The 14,071-nt window shown below is 54.5% G+C and overlaps 2 protein-coding genes and 1 long non-coding RNA gene across 3 annotated transcripts; 2 read left to right on the top strand and 1 right to left on the bottom strand.

Moving 5' to 3' along the window:
- The first annotated feature begins 304 nt into the window (after positions 1–304).
- On the top strand, positions 305–6,654 carry ARPC4 (actin related protein 2/3 complex subunit 4). The gene is made up of 6 exons (XM_003430688.4): positions 305–406; positions 2,020–2,138; positions 2,850–2,961; positions 3,082–3,177; positions 3,908–4,078; positions 5,553–6,654. Exons 1-6 carry the CDS (start codon positions 404–406, stop codon positions 5,556–5,558), a joined length of 507 nt encoding a protein of 168 aa, XP_003430736.1. The 5' UTR covers positions 305–403; the 3' UTR covers positions 5,559–6,654.
- LOC114806442 lies at positions 2,751–7,249 on the bottom strand. Its single transcript, XR_003754478.2, has 2 exons — positions 7,130–7,249; positions 2,751–3,010 (listed from the first exon to the last, which is right to left on the bottom strand). It is a non-coding gene; the product is annotated as an uncharacterized LOC114806442 (long non-coding RNA).
- A 42-nt stretch (positions 7,250–7,291) lies between these two features.
- On the top strand, positions 7,292–13,500 carry TTLL3 (tubulin tyrosine ligase like 3). The gene is made up of 12 exons (XM_007667420.2): positions 7,292–7,372; positions 7,410–7,704; positions 8,057–8,160; positions 8,247–8,588; positions 9,054–9,182; positions 9,268–9,382; positions 9,784–9,900; positions 10,294–10,486; positions 10,675–10,823; positions 11,255–11,498; positions 11,825–12,260; positions 12,783–13,500. The coding sequence occupies exons 1-12, from the start codon at positions 7,292–7,294 to the stop codon at positions 13,383–13,385; spliced, it is 2,808 nt and encodes a 935-aa protein (XP_007665610.2). The 3' UTR covers positions 13,386–13,500.
- Positions 13,501–14,071: the final 571 nt, after the last annotated feature.

Here is a 14,071-nt window from a genome sequence, read left to right as displayed (position 1 = left end):
CTTAGGAACGAGGCGGGGGCGGAGCCGGAAGAGGCGAAACGGGGAACACTCCGGCTTCTAATGCCCTAATATGGTGCGAGCCAGCTGACCGGACTAAACCCTAAGGGGCCGCAGGGGGAACGTGGCTAGAAGGAAGAATGAAGAGGTGAGACGGAATCAGAGAGCGAGCTCCAGTCATACGGGGGGGGGGTCTCTACCAGAAGTCTCTGGAAATTCTAGGAGGCATTCCCCAGGCCTCTCGACAGAGGAAGAGAAAAGGACATCCGACCGCTTCTCCTCCCCCCGGGCGAGGGGAATGGTACGGCCCCAAATCGATCGGGAGGGTAGAGGCTCCCGGAAGAGAAGGGACCTCAGAGTTTGCGCGTTCCTGAACTTCCGCTTTCCGTTCTAGCCAGCGCCCGCGATGGTGAGAGCGCCGGGGGGATGAAGAATTTGAGGGGCGCGGGGAGGCTTCACCGGTCGGGGCAGGCTGGAGGAGCTCCGCGGGTGCTGGGGAAACCGGGGGGGAATTGGCGAGAGCGGGGGGCCGTGCGAGGATCGGGTAGGGAAGGAACGAAGGAAATGGGGCGGGGACGGGGGGGGGGGGGTGAAGGGAAACGGGGAGGCTAGGGGAGAAGGGCGAGAAGAACCGGGACGGGAGAGAAGGGAAAACTTTACCGGGAGGAGACATAAGGAGGATCCCAGGGGATGGAAGAGGCGAGAAGGCGAAAGAAGGGAGTAGCGGGGAGGGAGGGAAGGAAAAAGAGAGACGTGGAAAGCTTAGAGGAAGAGCGGAGCCCCGACTGGAGGGACCGGAGCAGCATCAAGAAAGGGGGGCAGGCAGAAGGTAGTGGGGACTGGTTGCAAGAGAAGCGAATTCATCCCACCTGTCTCCCCATTCGGCTGGCCGGCATTTCCCAAGCTTCTGTTTTGGGCAAAACTACCAGGTGCCGTGAGGAGTGGCAGGAGAGATGCCGGAGCCAACTGTTCACCCCGAGTGCGGGGGCGGGGCTTTGAGTGGGGAGCCAGCAGGATGGGCGTGGGGGCAGGTTTGGAAGAGTGAAGAGCCAAAGAGCCTCAGTTCGTGGTCCTTCAATTCCCCCTCAGGAGCTCTCAAGGCCGAGCGGTGACACAGGATGCAAGTCCAAACCGGAAAGCCGTGGGTGCAAATAATGACTTTATCTCTGCAGCTTAAAACGCCCGGGGGGGGGGGGGGGGAAGGCCCCTCCAGAGTTGGAATCCTCGAGGGAGGTAATAAAGAAATAGGGTCCACCCTCTAAGAAACTCACAACAAAAAGGCTGAGACTGACAAACCCCCAAACATGGGGAAGTACATTGAATTAAAATTCAAAACTGCAAATACCAGAGACTTAAAACACACACCCCACCCCCCACCCCGGCTATAAGTAAAATCATATACAGCATGCGGACGTATATCTAGGACTTGTGACCAGGGTGAACGTATGGGATAGTCTGCAAAGGCTTTGAGGAGGTGAGTTTTGAGACGAGATTAGCAGAGGAGGAAAGGCATGCCGGGCTGGGAGAATCTACGTTTGAGAGCTTGGACGCGGGACGCGTGTGAACGGTGGTGGGGTGACCTGCTCGGTCGGAGAGAGCTGGAGCTGGGGTGGAAAAGGAGGACGTGTTGCTAGGAGATAGTAGCGGGGAGGGAGGGAAAAAGAGAGACGGGAAAGCCTAGAGGAAGATCGGAGGCCCGGCAGAAGGGACCGGTGCAGCATCTAAAAAGGAGGGCAGGCAAAAGGTAGTGGGGACTGGTTGCAAGAGAAGCGAATTCCTCACACCTGTCTCCCCATTCAGGGAGCCTGCAAGTCAGAACTTTAGATTGAGATGAGTGGCAACAGAGAACATGATCAGATCGGCGTGGCCTTAGACGCCTTGGCAAGAGAAGGGTCTGACTGTCTCAGCCCCCGCCGGGGTGTTCGGCCCTTGTAAATGTGGGTGCCAACAACGAGGGGCACCAGATGTTGGGGACAAGCTTGGACGAGCAAAGCTCTAACTCCATGCTGTTTTTCCCTGTAGACTGCTACTCTCCGCCCCTACCTGAGTGCCGTGCGGGCCACCCTGCAAGCTGCACTCTGCCTGGAGAATTTTTCCTCCCAGGTTGTGGAACGACACAACAAGCCAGAGGTGGAGGTCAGGTAAGAAAGGCTTCCGGGGTGGTGTGGTTTGCAGGTCCCCTCCCATCTGGAGCTGAGTGTAGAAACTTTGGTCAATCAGTGGCATTTACTGAGCGCTTACTGTGCGCAGAGCACTGTACTGAGCGCTTGGGAGAACATGGTGCAGCAGAGTTAGTAGACACAGTCCCTGCCGACGAGGAGCATATGGTCTAGAGGGGAAGATCGAAATGAATATAGATAAAATAAGTTACGGCTACGTACGTAAGTGCTGCGGGGCTGACTCCCGTCGGTCCTGTCACTCAGAGTGAGTAATCAGCGGTGCCCCCATCGGCATCACCGGCAGAGGGGTCAAGCGTTGAACAGACCTCCGGGATCTAACTTCACCACTCGCCCCTACTCTCACTTCCCCTTTTTCCCCCATTTTGAGGATGAGAGGAGAACTGGCTTCTGTGGTGATTGCACCCATTGGTCTGAAGCCTCTTACGTTTCAGCCAGAAACAAATATCACTTCCCAGATATGCTCCCAAGAGAGGACTCCCCAATTTGGAAAGGTCACGAATAGGGTAAACCAGCATAGTTCACCATCCAGGGGCCGCTACCCGGTGTTAAGTGAAGAACTCAGTCGCTGATTGCTGAGGTTTGGGCTTAAGCTCCATGTTACTGTGTCTTGGGAGAGCCGCAGTATCCTCAGCTCTCTTTCTGTAGTCATAAAGGTGTGTTTGCCATTTGTAGGAGTAGCAAAGAACTCCTGTTACAGCCTGTGATCATCAGCAGGAATGAGAAGGAAAAGGTTCTGATCGAGGGCTCCATCAATTCTGTTAGAGTCAGCATTGCTGTGAAACAGGTAAGCTTAGCACGTGGGAGGGCTCCTCTTGCCTAACCGCATGTGGGGTCTGTGGAAGGAAGAGGGATAAGAGACCCAGAGATGAGTGAAGGATATTCAAATTTCCCTCCTCCCTCCTAGGCTGATGAAATTGAGAAGATCCTGTGCCACAAATTCATGCGCTTCATGATGATGCGAGCAGAGAACTTCTTCATTTTGCGTAGGAAACCTGTGGAGGTGAGAGAGGGAGGGTTTGGGACTGATGAAATTAGCTGGTGAAAATGGCCTGTCCCGGTGTAGATGAGTCGGTCTGGGTTCAGAGCTACTTCGCCTAGCCTAGTAATAATTTTATGGCGTTTTGTTCGGCGTTTATGATGTGCCAAGCACTTTTCTAAATGCTGGGTAGATACAAAGTAATCAAGTTGGACCAAGGCCCTGACCCACATGGGGCTCACAGTCTTAATCCCCATTTTACAGATAAGGTAACCGAGGCACAGCGAAGTTAAGTGGTTTGCCTAAGGTCCCACAGCAGACACGTGGCGGAGCCAGGACTAGAACCCATGTCCTCTGACTCCCAAGCCTGCGGTCTTGCCACCAGGCCATGCTGCTTCTAATAGAAAGAGCACAGGCCCGGAAGCCAGGAGACCTGGGCTCTAGTTCAGGCTCCACCACCCTGCCTCCTCCTGGGCTTTGGGCAGCTTTGGGCACTGCTCAGTGCCCCAGTTTTCTCATCTGTAAAATGGGGATTAAATACCGGTTCTACCACCTACCTAGACTGTGGGGCCCCACGTGGGACAGGGACTGGGTCCGATCTGGTTGACTTGTATCAACCCCAGCAGTTTGTGCCCAGCACATACTAAGCGTTGAACAAATCCTATAGTTATTATGATGATTTATTCATCGAGTAGTTCCTAATGGCCTTAAGGATCTATAATTGCTTCTGCTTCTTCCTATTTTCCTGCTACAGGGCTATGATATCAGTTTTCTGATCACAAACTTCCACACGGAACAGATGTACAAACATAAACTGGTGGACTTTGTGATCCACTTCATGGAAGAGATCGACAAAGAGATTAGTGAGATGAAGCTGTCAGTCAATGCTCGAGCTCGCATTGTGGCTGAGGAATTCCTCAAGAATGTAAGTATATCTGGGAGTCATGCGGTGTCCCTTGGTGGGGTGGGGTGGAATCCAGGCCTGCAAAGAAAGGAAACCCAAGCACCTCTTTTCCACTTGAGAGTCTTTCGGCTGAAAGGACCTCTAAAGGGACATTTAATTGCATCCCATTGCTTTCAGGCTGGGCTGCATCTGAGAGCGGAAGACACACCCACTTCTCCGGGGAGTCTAAAGATCTCCAGAGCAGTAGAGTCCTTGGCCTCCGATGGCAGACTCGACTTTCACTTTCAGGAAGTTACTCCCTTTAATCTAAGTCTCATGCCACGATTTTGGCTGGTTTCTGCTTGTCTGGGCCTCAGTGAAGATTCCTTATATTAATACCTGACTTTTTAGAGGGCCTTTCTTCCAGAGTTGAATTCTCTTCCTCGGGTCCCTTCAACTTGTCTTTTCAGGGCTCTAAAAACCATTCCTCGTAGGTTCTCTCTCTTAAGAATCTTATTAGTTATTCTCTAGATGGGCTCTAAATTTCCCTCATCTGTCACGTTGCAGAGCCTGAAAGAGCATTACACTTGCTAACTGGTATTGAGTTTGTGATTCACTCCACTCTCTAGTTGGCCAATTGACAACTCTTTGACATCCAAAAGAGTAAGGGCAGTCATGTGGCAGAACCAAAGATTCAAGGCTCTGCCGGCCTTCCAGGCAGCACTCTGTTGCCTAAAGAAGATGTGACCATCACTCCCTTGAAGATGAGATGACTGTGGAAGAGATGCTGAGGAAGCAGTATTTGAGGCTAGGGCTTTTAACGCTATTGATTTGGCAGCAGAGACCTTCAGACACATCTTTGAGAAGCAGCGTGGCCTAGTGGAAAGAGCACGGGCCTGGGAGTCGGAGGACGAGGGTTCTAATCCCGGCTCTGCCACATGTCTGCTGTGTGGCCTTGGGCAGGTCGCTTCACTTCTCTGTGCCTCAGTTACCTCATCTGGAAAATGGGGCTTAAGAGTGTGAGCCCCATGTGGGACAGGGACTGTGTCCAACCTGACGACCTTGTATCTACCCCCAGCGCTTAGAACGGTGCTTGGCACACAGTAAGCGCTTAACAAATGCCACAGTTAGTATTGTTGTTGTTATCTCTGGAAAGAGCTGAGCTTCTGGCCCTGGGTTAGGTGTGACTTCTGCTCAGAGAAACTGGGCTTCAAGTGGAGAGCGGTGCTGCACAGGCCCTCAGAGGCTGGTGACAAAGCAACTTGAATATCAGCTCCCCCAGGGCAGAGGCCAGTCACTGAATCCTGCCAGCAGCAGCAGGCACCTAGTCCTTGACCACAGAGGAGACCACTGAAGACTGGGGTCTGTAGTTGCCCATGCCCCTGGATATTTTCTGATGATATGCAACCATGGGGCTTGACTTTTGGGTCAGGTGGGCAGAATCTGGGTGTGGGCTAGTAGCCACAACGCAGGCACCATCTCACAACTAATCACCCGTCTGCCCTTTTCTTTCCAGTTTTAGAACAACACCTGGCTGGACTTCATGGCTCTCCTCTCGTTCTTTCCTCTATCTCTGCGCAGCTGCCCTGGTGGAGCTCTGAAGAGCTGTGGGGGTGGGGGGTGGGAATGGGGCTTGCTACCTGGAAGAGAAGAGAAGCAGCAGTAGATCTGCCGGGTCACGCCAGCTGAGTCAGCTCAGCCATCATTGTTCAGTCCCCTGGGCAGGGACAAGTTTTTTTAATGTCTTGGAACAAACTCTGTGCTTGTAGGAAACGGCAACTTTTTTTTTCTTTTTCTTTTTTTAAAGCCAAACGTCCACCCACCCTCCCACTCACCCACCCACCCTCGGTTGCTGTATTTGGTCCCAGTGATTCTACACTGCTGATCCCTGTGGGTCTGGGCAGGCCTGGAGCCAACAGGCATCTGCTTCCTCCCTTCCTCCCTTCCCCGCCTCACCGCCCGTGGTCTTTGACAGATTACGTGAAGAGGCAGCTCCAGACTCCACTTCCTCTCATCCTCTGTCCTGACCCCACGGGCCCCTCGTGGCCTGTTGGAGGCTGAAGAATCGATCAGTGGTATTTATTGAGTGCTTAGTGTGTGCAGAGCACTGTACTGAGCACTTGGGCGAGTACAATAGAGATGGTAGACACACTCCCTGCCCTCTAGGAACTTGCCATCTTGGGGACCTGTCTCTTCCTTTCCTGTGGCTTTTCGTTATCTGAAAGCCGCTGTCCAGCAACCACTGGAGGTAGAGGCCGGGGGGGGCGGTGGTTGAGAGGAGGGGAGTGTTCGACTGGTCTGGGAGCCTGAAGACTTCAGCTCAGAATAGCTGAAAAGCCTAAAATCGGAGGCACTTTCCTGTGCTGAAGCCACCTTCTCCCTCATCAGAGGAGGCGGGGGCCTCCACCAGCCCCTTTCTCCCAGGGTATGCCTTTCTTCTACCCTTTGCCTTCCCTGGTGATCCCCTTGCTGGTGCTGTTGTGGTTCCCCTGCCCCCCGCCAACCCATACCCCTGCTCCTAGGCACCTGGTGCTGCTCTTGCACTTGCTGTATTTTTTTTTTCTTACTCTGGTGACTTTTCCCATTAAAGTTTTTTTTTCCTGCCTCTTTGGGGGCCGCATGATGTCTGTGCCACTTTTGTGCTAGGGACTATGTTTCGTTTGAAAGAGCCGAGGCAGCTCTTTCGCGTCCTGCTGCGAGCGAAGAGAAGTGCCGTAGCAGTGCCTCGAGTGTTCATCCTGGTGAGGGTGCCGAGGTTCCCCTCGTCTGCTTCGCCCACCCCTGGCCAGAAGGGAACCAGACTGGCTCTTGAACCTGGCGCGTGCCCTTCACCGAAGCCGAGCCCGCCTCCCATCTCCAGCCTTCTCTGTCTTTCATCCTGGTGCCTATCTTTGGCAGAGGCTCAGACCCAGGGGAAGGCCGGGCAATTCCCTCGGCCGGAGCGACTCTGGAGGACTTGTGCTGTGGTGGAGGGGGTGCAGAATTAAGCCGGCAGGGAGGGTGAAGCTCCGGGCTCAGACTGTCTCCATCCTACACTCCAAGGGAGGAGGAGTTATTAAGAGCAGGAGCTGAGCGCTCCAGAGCGGGGCTTACCTGTTCCTGGGGCCAAAGGCGGGTAATGGGGCAGGCCTCTCTGAGGGGCGGGGGTGGAGTTTCCCCTCACTCCCACGAGACCAGGGCCCCGCCCCCCTCGGCGCTCGCAGGTCTCTGCCGTTATTTGTGCGCCCCCCCCCCCCCCCACGGTGAATGGTTTCCATGGAAACAGGGCGGGGGGCGAGCTGGACTCTGCGTAGCGATCCGGTCTCCAAGCACCTTTATGAGGAAGCTGACGGGGAGGTGGGGGGGGGGGGGCAGGGGTCCCGGCTAATATAAGGCAGAGGGTGCAGCCCGATTCAGGACGGATCTCAGAGCCGTCGGGCAGAGGCTGAACCTGAGGCCTCCGAAGGGGAGGGAAGATAAAGTCCTTCCCACTCATCCCAGCGGCACGAGCCGTGGCCAGCCTTCTGGCGTGACTGTGGTTCGGGAGGAAGACACCACGGCCAGTCCAAAGGATAAGGAGTGCAGCCCCCACGATGAGGGTGCTGACCAGGCGGCCCAACGGCTGGGCCGGGCCAGGCCCCACGTAGGCCCGAGAGGGCGTCAGTTTGGCTCTTCCAATGAGCAGTCAGGTATGGCAATCCCTGGTGGGACCACCCCCGGCCCCAAAGTTGTTAGGATCCCCCTCTTCTCCTGGTCCCCTGTCTTCTCCCTTATCGGGAACCCACCCTTCTTCAACCCCCAAGCCCAGGCCCTTCCGTTTTGGTACCCTGCGCTCGCAACCGCCCACCAACGGTGATAGCCATTCCGAGGGGGCCATGAAGGGTCCCGCCCCACTGGCTCCCACTGACTTTGGGCAGACCTGAGCAGGAAAAGCGGAGGCCGAGGGGGGCTGGCCTGAGCCATCCGGGCCGCTCGGGTCTCTCGGCTCCCCAGGGAGAGCGGTTGGAGATGGGGGCTTGAGACAAGTTGGTCTCTTTACAGGCTTTCCGGCCCTTCGGCCGGCTGGGCAGGACGCTGTCCCCAGGCCCCGTTTGAGCATATCCCGATTCGATAATATTAAGGAACAAGTAGAGCAAGCAATCAAGGTGAGAGGCGGGGGGCTGCGGTCTCGGGGGATGGGGGAGGGGACTGCTCGTTCCCGGCCTCACCCCCATCCCTTTCCTCTCTACAGCAAAACAAGATCTTCCTGATCATCGGCTCCTTCCCACTCATCAAGACCCTCTTGCGCCAGCGGGGCTGGGTGGAGAAAAAGTTGTCCTGGCCAATCCGTCAGGCCTCAGCAAGCCAGGAAAGAATAGTCAATGAGGACGTTGAGGGCAGCAGACCCACTAAGGGTGATGAGAGTCGGATATCCAGCTGTGTTAGCTCCACTCTCTGCTGGACGAACGTCCAGGAGAGGGCAAGGATGGGAGTGGGGTGCCTCCAGGGAAGAACCGGCTCCACACTTTGGCCCTTGTACCCGCACTTCGAGCCCGAGGAGATAGTTGAATGTAGTTGGGTTCAAAACTTTATGGTAAGTCAGCCCCTCCTCGACGCCCCACCCTGACACCCCTCACCAGATCCCTGGACTCCCTCTCCTCCATCCTCTCACATAGCATGGAGATGGAGGGGCTAGCTGCAGGGTGGTGAAGATTCAAACACAACCACTTTGGGAAGGTGGTTTAGCAGCAAATGTCTCGGATGGAGCTTGGGAATTCTGTAATCTACAGCAGCACTCTCCACTCCTGAAGTGGGTATGGAAAGAGTCAAGGCCCTACAACAAACAATTAGGCTCAGTGACTCAAGATAGCACCCACACCCAGTCTCAGTACAATACTGAGGAGTTTGTAGGGGAGGGCGGTTGCAAGGGAAACAGGCCGGTAAGGTTCCGTGCCCTGCATCATCGGGATCTGGGAAGCAACTGCACCTAAGCCGCAAGGTGGTCGAAGCCATGAAACTCGTCGCTCACCCTACCTTCTCTCTTTCCTTTCCCCTCCAGGCCCGTCTGGTCCAGAATGAGATCCCCTACTTCATCTGGACAGCCCGGCGGGATGTGGTAGATTTCCGTACGCTCCGTAAGGAGCAGATGACAAATCATTATGCCAGTCCAGGCTCTTTCACCACCATGGTGAGGTTCACCACGGGCCTAGTTCTTAACTCTCCTGGCTTCCAGGATAGAGGGGAGTAAGCCTCCATCTTGTCTGTCTCTCCAGATTGGGCTCTGTCTCAACCTCCGGAATCTCCCCTCGTTGGATGAAGCTAATGCAGACGTGTTCTTCCCACGCTGCTATCAGTTGGGGATCGACGATGAAAAAGACACTTTCATTGGTAGGCTGCACTCCCCACCTTTCCCTGAGCACCCAGACCGAGAAGGCCCGTGCGCTTTTTTGGCTGAGGTTTCCAATTTAACTAGTCCCTAAATCTAGCAAGTCTTCTGGACCCACTTCCAACTCCACCTTATTCCTGTTATTTTCCCCCACAATGTTCCCTTAGCTCCTCCAACTTGAGCAAGCAGGAGGACTGAACCACTCTGGGGGGAGGTGCGCGCACGCGTGTGTGTGTGTGTGTCTGTGTGAATATGGAACCTGCTGTGGGCCATTCCCAGTTCCACTCTCCCCTTCCCCATTTTTCTCCCTCCAACCCACTCATCTCCCCCAACTGGTATATGTCCATACAAAACGCATATACGACCCAGACTCACGTTGACTTTGATGGTTTCTCTGGCACAGAGGACTTTTGGCTGACGGCAGCACGCTCCGTCCTCAAGCTAGTAGTAGAGGCAGCGTGGGAGCCACTTGAGGAAAATCTGGCCCAGCTGCTTAAGGCTCATGCCCGCAAAGCTCCAGGTGAGTATCCCAATCCTGAAGTTTCCTCCCCCAGCCAGGCCTGATCCCACAATGAGAAACAAGGAGCTGGTACAATTCTCGCAGAGAAGGAAAGCCCTGGCTACCAGCTATGTGATGAGGTCATTTCCGGAGAGGCCCCAGAAAGCCCAGTGCTCTGATGGGGACACCCTAACTCCTTCCCAAGTGTTCTATCCCACCCTCTTTGGGCGGGGGCAGAGGGGAAAGAGACCGTCCACCCGAAGAGGGTGTTTTGCTTAGGGGATTAAGCTGGAGGGGGACAGGTCTTTGCCAAAGAATTCAGCTCTAGCCCCTACCACTCCCTGAGATTTCTCACTGGGGCACATGAGTTGGTCAGGTCTTCCATGGTTCTCCTCCCTTCTCCCCTGATCACAGCGGACAGTAGAACCAAAAACGGCAGAAGGGAGCGCCGTGATTCTGTTCGGTTGATCGAGGAAGCCTTGAAGATCTGTGATGACCACCTCAGCTACCTGGCACATCAGAACACAGAAGGAGGCCAGAAGACCCTGCTGGGCATGAACCTGGGCCAAATTGACAACTTTCTGCAACGTTACTACAAGGTGGTTCAGTAAGTACATCCAGGTTCCAGCTTCAGGGGATGACGGCTGGGGTGTGAGGAGTGAAAGGCTCCCCGGAGAGGTAGAGGGATGCTAATTGAAGGGGCCATGGAACGGAGGCAGCACCTTCCTTGCCCCCTACCTAGTGAGGGGTAGTCCCCCAATTCAACCCCTACCCTAAGCCACCCTTTCCTTACAGAGAGGGGTTAGCCGTGGAGCCGACCAAAGTTCACATCCAACGCTGCAAAGATCTCCTGCAGCAACTGAAGAAGTGGGTTTCCCAGCTGGCAATGGAGGGAGATCAAAACATGTGGATTTTGAAGCCCGGTATGAACTCCAGGGGCCAAGGTAAGAGGGGCAGGATTGAGCCTGGGGGTGAGGGCTTCCTCCTAGTCTCCATCCTTTCCTGGGACCTCAGGACCCTCCTGCAGAGGTGGCACTTTTGCTGTTTGACTTGCTTTGGGCTTATTTGCCCTAGGACTTCAGCTCCGCCTTTTCTCCAGGGAGCTCCATAGAGTGCAGCCTGCTTCCTTCCCTGAACCCTGCTGGAATCTCAAAAATAACTGATGACGTACTCTTTTGGTGACCATGTGCTTAGAAATCCCCTGTTTCTGTTCCTCCAGACCTTCCCAGCACTTATGTCCTCCTCCTCCCCCCAACCAAACTGGCAGATTGTATTAACCAGACCCCAACCAGTAGTTTTTCCATTGGCTATGTGACTATAGACTATTGGAGCCCTGCTGGTAACAGCCCTGTGGGCTACTTCCATTGTCATTCAGGGTTCGTGTGCTTGGATAAGTTAGACGACATCCTAAAGCTAGTACACGACAACTTAACGGCTGTCAAGGCAGGCAAATGGATGGTGCAGAAGTTCATCGAACGACCCATGCTCATCTTCGGTAGAAGATTTGACCTCCAGCAGTGGTTCCTTGTCACAGACTGGAACCCACTGATAATCTGGTTCTACTGTGATAACTACATCTGTTTTTCAACGCAGACCTTCTCACTCCATAACCAAGACATGTAGGTGGCCTCTGTGTATGTGTTTGGGGAGGGGAGGCAGCGGGGAGGAAGGAAGGATGGAGGCAGGCAAGGCAAGAGCCTTAGGAGAAGGGAGAATCTGCACTTGTTATTCCCAGCCCTAGTCTTTTCCTCCCTGGTGTGGCAGGAGAGCTTCCTCCCCTCCCTGGAGGGCTGGACACAGGGGAGGATTAGTGTAAGAAGCAGAGACAGGACCTTCTGGATGTTGTTGTGATGGTGGTGTGGTGGGGGCGGGGGGGTGGAGGAGATGGGTCTGTAGGGACCAGGAGGGTGGAGAAGGAAGCCCCTAACCTCTCTCTCTGGTTCAGGTCAGGACATTTAATCAACTACTCAATCCCCCCCCACCTGATAAACAGTCAAAGACATCACCCTGCACTTCCCAAGGACAACATGTGGTCGTCACGGGAATTTCAAGAGCATTTGCAGGAACTAGGAGTCCTGGGAGCCTGGACCAGTGTAATGCAACCAGGAATGAAAGCAGCGTTAATTCATACTCTCCAGTCCTCCCAGGATTCTGCACCTTTACGTAAAAACAGCTTTGAGCTCTATGGTGCCCGTTTTATTTTCGGGGAAGATTTTCAACCCTGGCTCATTAAGATCAACGCGAACCCCTCTCTAGAACCTTGGAATGCTCTGACCAACCAGCTCTTTACGGTGCTGCAGACCGACATCCTGCGTGTGGTTATCGACTCTCAGAACGACCCGAGTTGCAATATCGGTGGCTTTGAACTCATTCATTGCCAGGTAAGGCAATGGGATCAGACTGAAAACCCCTGAGGTTCCTAGCCCCATCGAGTTCAGTCCTCTAGCGCACAGGCCCCATAAAGACTTCAGGAACTGGCTTCCGTGACCTGGTCACAGAACTGTGGAGCCCAGGGCGGGTAGGGGGAGGGCGGGTGGCGGCTGCAGGAGTAGATCAGGACTGGGTGCTTAGGAAGGAATTTACCCGGTCCTGGCTCTCTCCTGCTAACCAGTTGGGCAATGGCCTCACCCCAGTGCTAGGCTGATGCCCAATTTTGAGCTCTCTCCCCAACCCCCCGGGGCCCAGAAAGTTCACCCCTACCATTACTGCTGGTCAACGGGGATCTGCCCCCGCCACACCCAACCCCTTCAGCCCAACTGGAGGCCCAGAGTTTATTTACACTCAGGCTGAACAGGTCTTGGGAGCCCAATTCCTCAAGAAAGAGAGAGTTCTTCCCCCTCCCCTTGGCCCAACAGAAAAGCTGAGGAGCTCCTGTATCCCTATTCTTTTTCCCCCCACTACAGCCACCCGTTGAGACCACCGACTACAAGGGATTGCCGCCTCTGGTAGAAGGAACCCCAGTCGAGAAACCAAGCCTTCCCCAGTTAGATCCTGCTGAGTCATCAGAAGGGGCTGCTGGCTCTCCGTTCCTCGAAGCCCATGGGGTGCCCAAAGGCCAGTCCTCAATGATGTCACCCCTAGCCAAAAGCCACCATAAAAAAAGTTCTAGAAGTTCAAGGAAGCCAGGCTCCTCCACAAAAAGTGAAATGGCAGCGGCAGCCACCAGGAAGGACGAAAAAGTTGAGGCCGCCACCGGCCGAGTTCCAACCCAGTCGTACCCTCGTATAGGAGATCTGCCACACACCACTGTGAGTTGGTTCAACACCGCTGCTACCACCTGGGGCAAGGAGCAGGAATCCCTGAAGCCCCACCCACTGGATACACATCACCCTCACAGGGCCTTGGCTAAAGAGAAGGAAAACCTGAAGGCGAAAGTGCCGTCCCGGTCTAGAAACTGGAGCCCACTCCCTTTCCTGACGAACCCCAGCCTGCCTAACTTGAGATCAGATCCTCAGAAATCATCAACTGATGGCAAAGCACCAAAAAGTAACTTCACCCAACGCTAAATGGGGAGGCGTCATCATCAAAGTCAAGTCAACCACCAACTACCAAAAGGGCTCTGTTCAGAGTTTCTTGGCTGTGAGCTGGCGTAGGAGTAAACTTTCCGAAGGCTACACCAATGCTTGACCCTTTGTCATCTGAGTGTCAGCTGATTTGTCAGGTCCTCGTTTAGCACTTCATTGCTAGCTCAGAGGAAGCCTAACCCAGCCCTGGACCTGGGTCCCTTGGTGGGAGTCCTCCTCTTTGTTTCCCCACAGAATTTTGACAGTGGGTTACTGACCTACTCGGGCTTATCAGAATTGGGGTAGGGCTGTCCTGGAAGACACACATTCCCTGTTTCCTAGTGTCACTGGCAGAAATCTGTCTCAGGTGAACTTCCCCCCTGGCTCCCTCTCACACTCTTGGCCTAAGAAGCACCAACCACTTGAATTCCTCAGGTCTTCAGCCTGATCCACCAACCTACCAGCAACCCCAACCCCAGCTAGCCCTAGGACCTGAGAATCCTCTGCTAGAGAGGAGTAGCACTGCCCTGTGGTCTAGTGGAAAAAGCCCAGGCCTGGGAATCGGGAGACCTGGGTTCTAACCCTGGCTCTGCCAACAGCTTTGCTGGGGGCGACCTTGGGCATATCCCTCACCCCCATTTTACAGAGGAAGCAACTGAAGACAGAGGGGTCTCCCTACCTCTTAAATT

This window comes from Ornithorhynchus anatinus, chromosome X1 (genome assembly GCF_004115215.2).
Source record: "Ornithorhynchus anatinus isolate Pmale09 chromosome X1, mOrnAna1.pri.v4, whole genome shotgun sequence".
Taxonomy (NCBI): Eukaryota; Metazoa; Chordata; class Mammalia; order Monotremata; family Ornithorhynchidae; genus Ornithorhynchus; species Ornithorhynchus anatinus.
Note: the sequence above shows the minus strand (reverse complement) of the source record. Positions and strands in the feature narration are given on the sequence as shown.

Bases quoted from the DNA above. Each gene is read 5' to 3' on its own strand.
- ARPC4 (XM_003430688.4), top strand. The intron at 2,962-3,081 runs GTAAGCTTAGCA...CCTCCCTCCTAG, and splicing joins TCAGCATTGCTGTGAAACAG to GCTGATGAAATTGAGAAGAT. The intron at 3,178-3,907 runs GTGAGAGAGGGA...TTCCTGCTACAG, and splicing joins TGCGTAGGAAACCTGTGGAG to GGCTATGATATCAGTTTTCT.
- TTLL3 (XM_007667420.2), top strand. From the start codon at position 7,292: ATGGAAACAGGGCGGGGGGCGAGCTGGACTCTGCGTAGCGATCCGGTC. The intron at 10,824-11,254 runs GTAAGAGGGGCA...ATTGTCATTCAG, and splicing joins TATGAACTCCAGGGGCCAAG to GGTTCGTGTGCTTGGATAAG. The intron at 12,261-12,782 runs GTAAGGCAATGG...CCCCCACTACAG, and splicing joins TTGAACTCATTCATTGCCAG to CCACCCGTTGAGACCACCGA.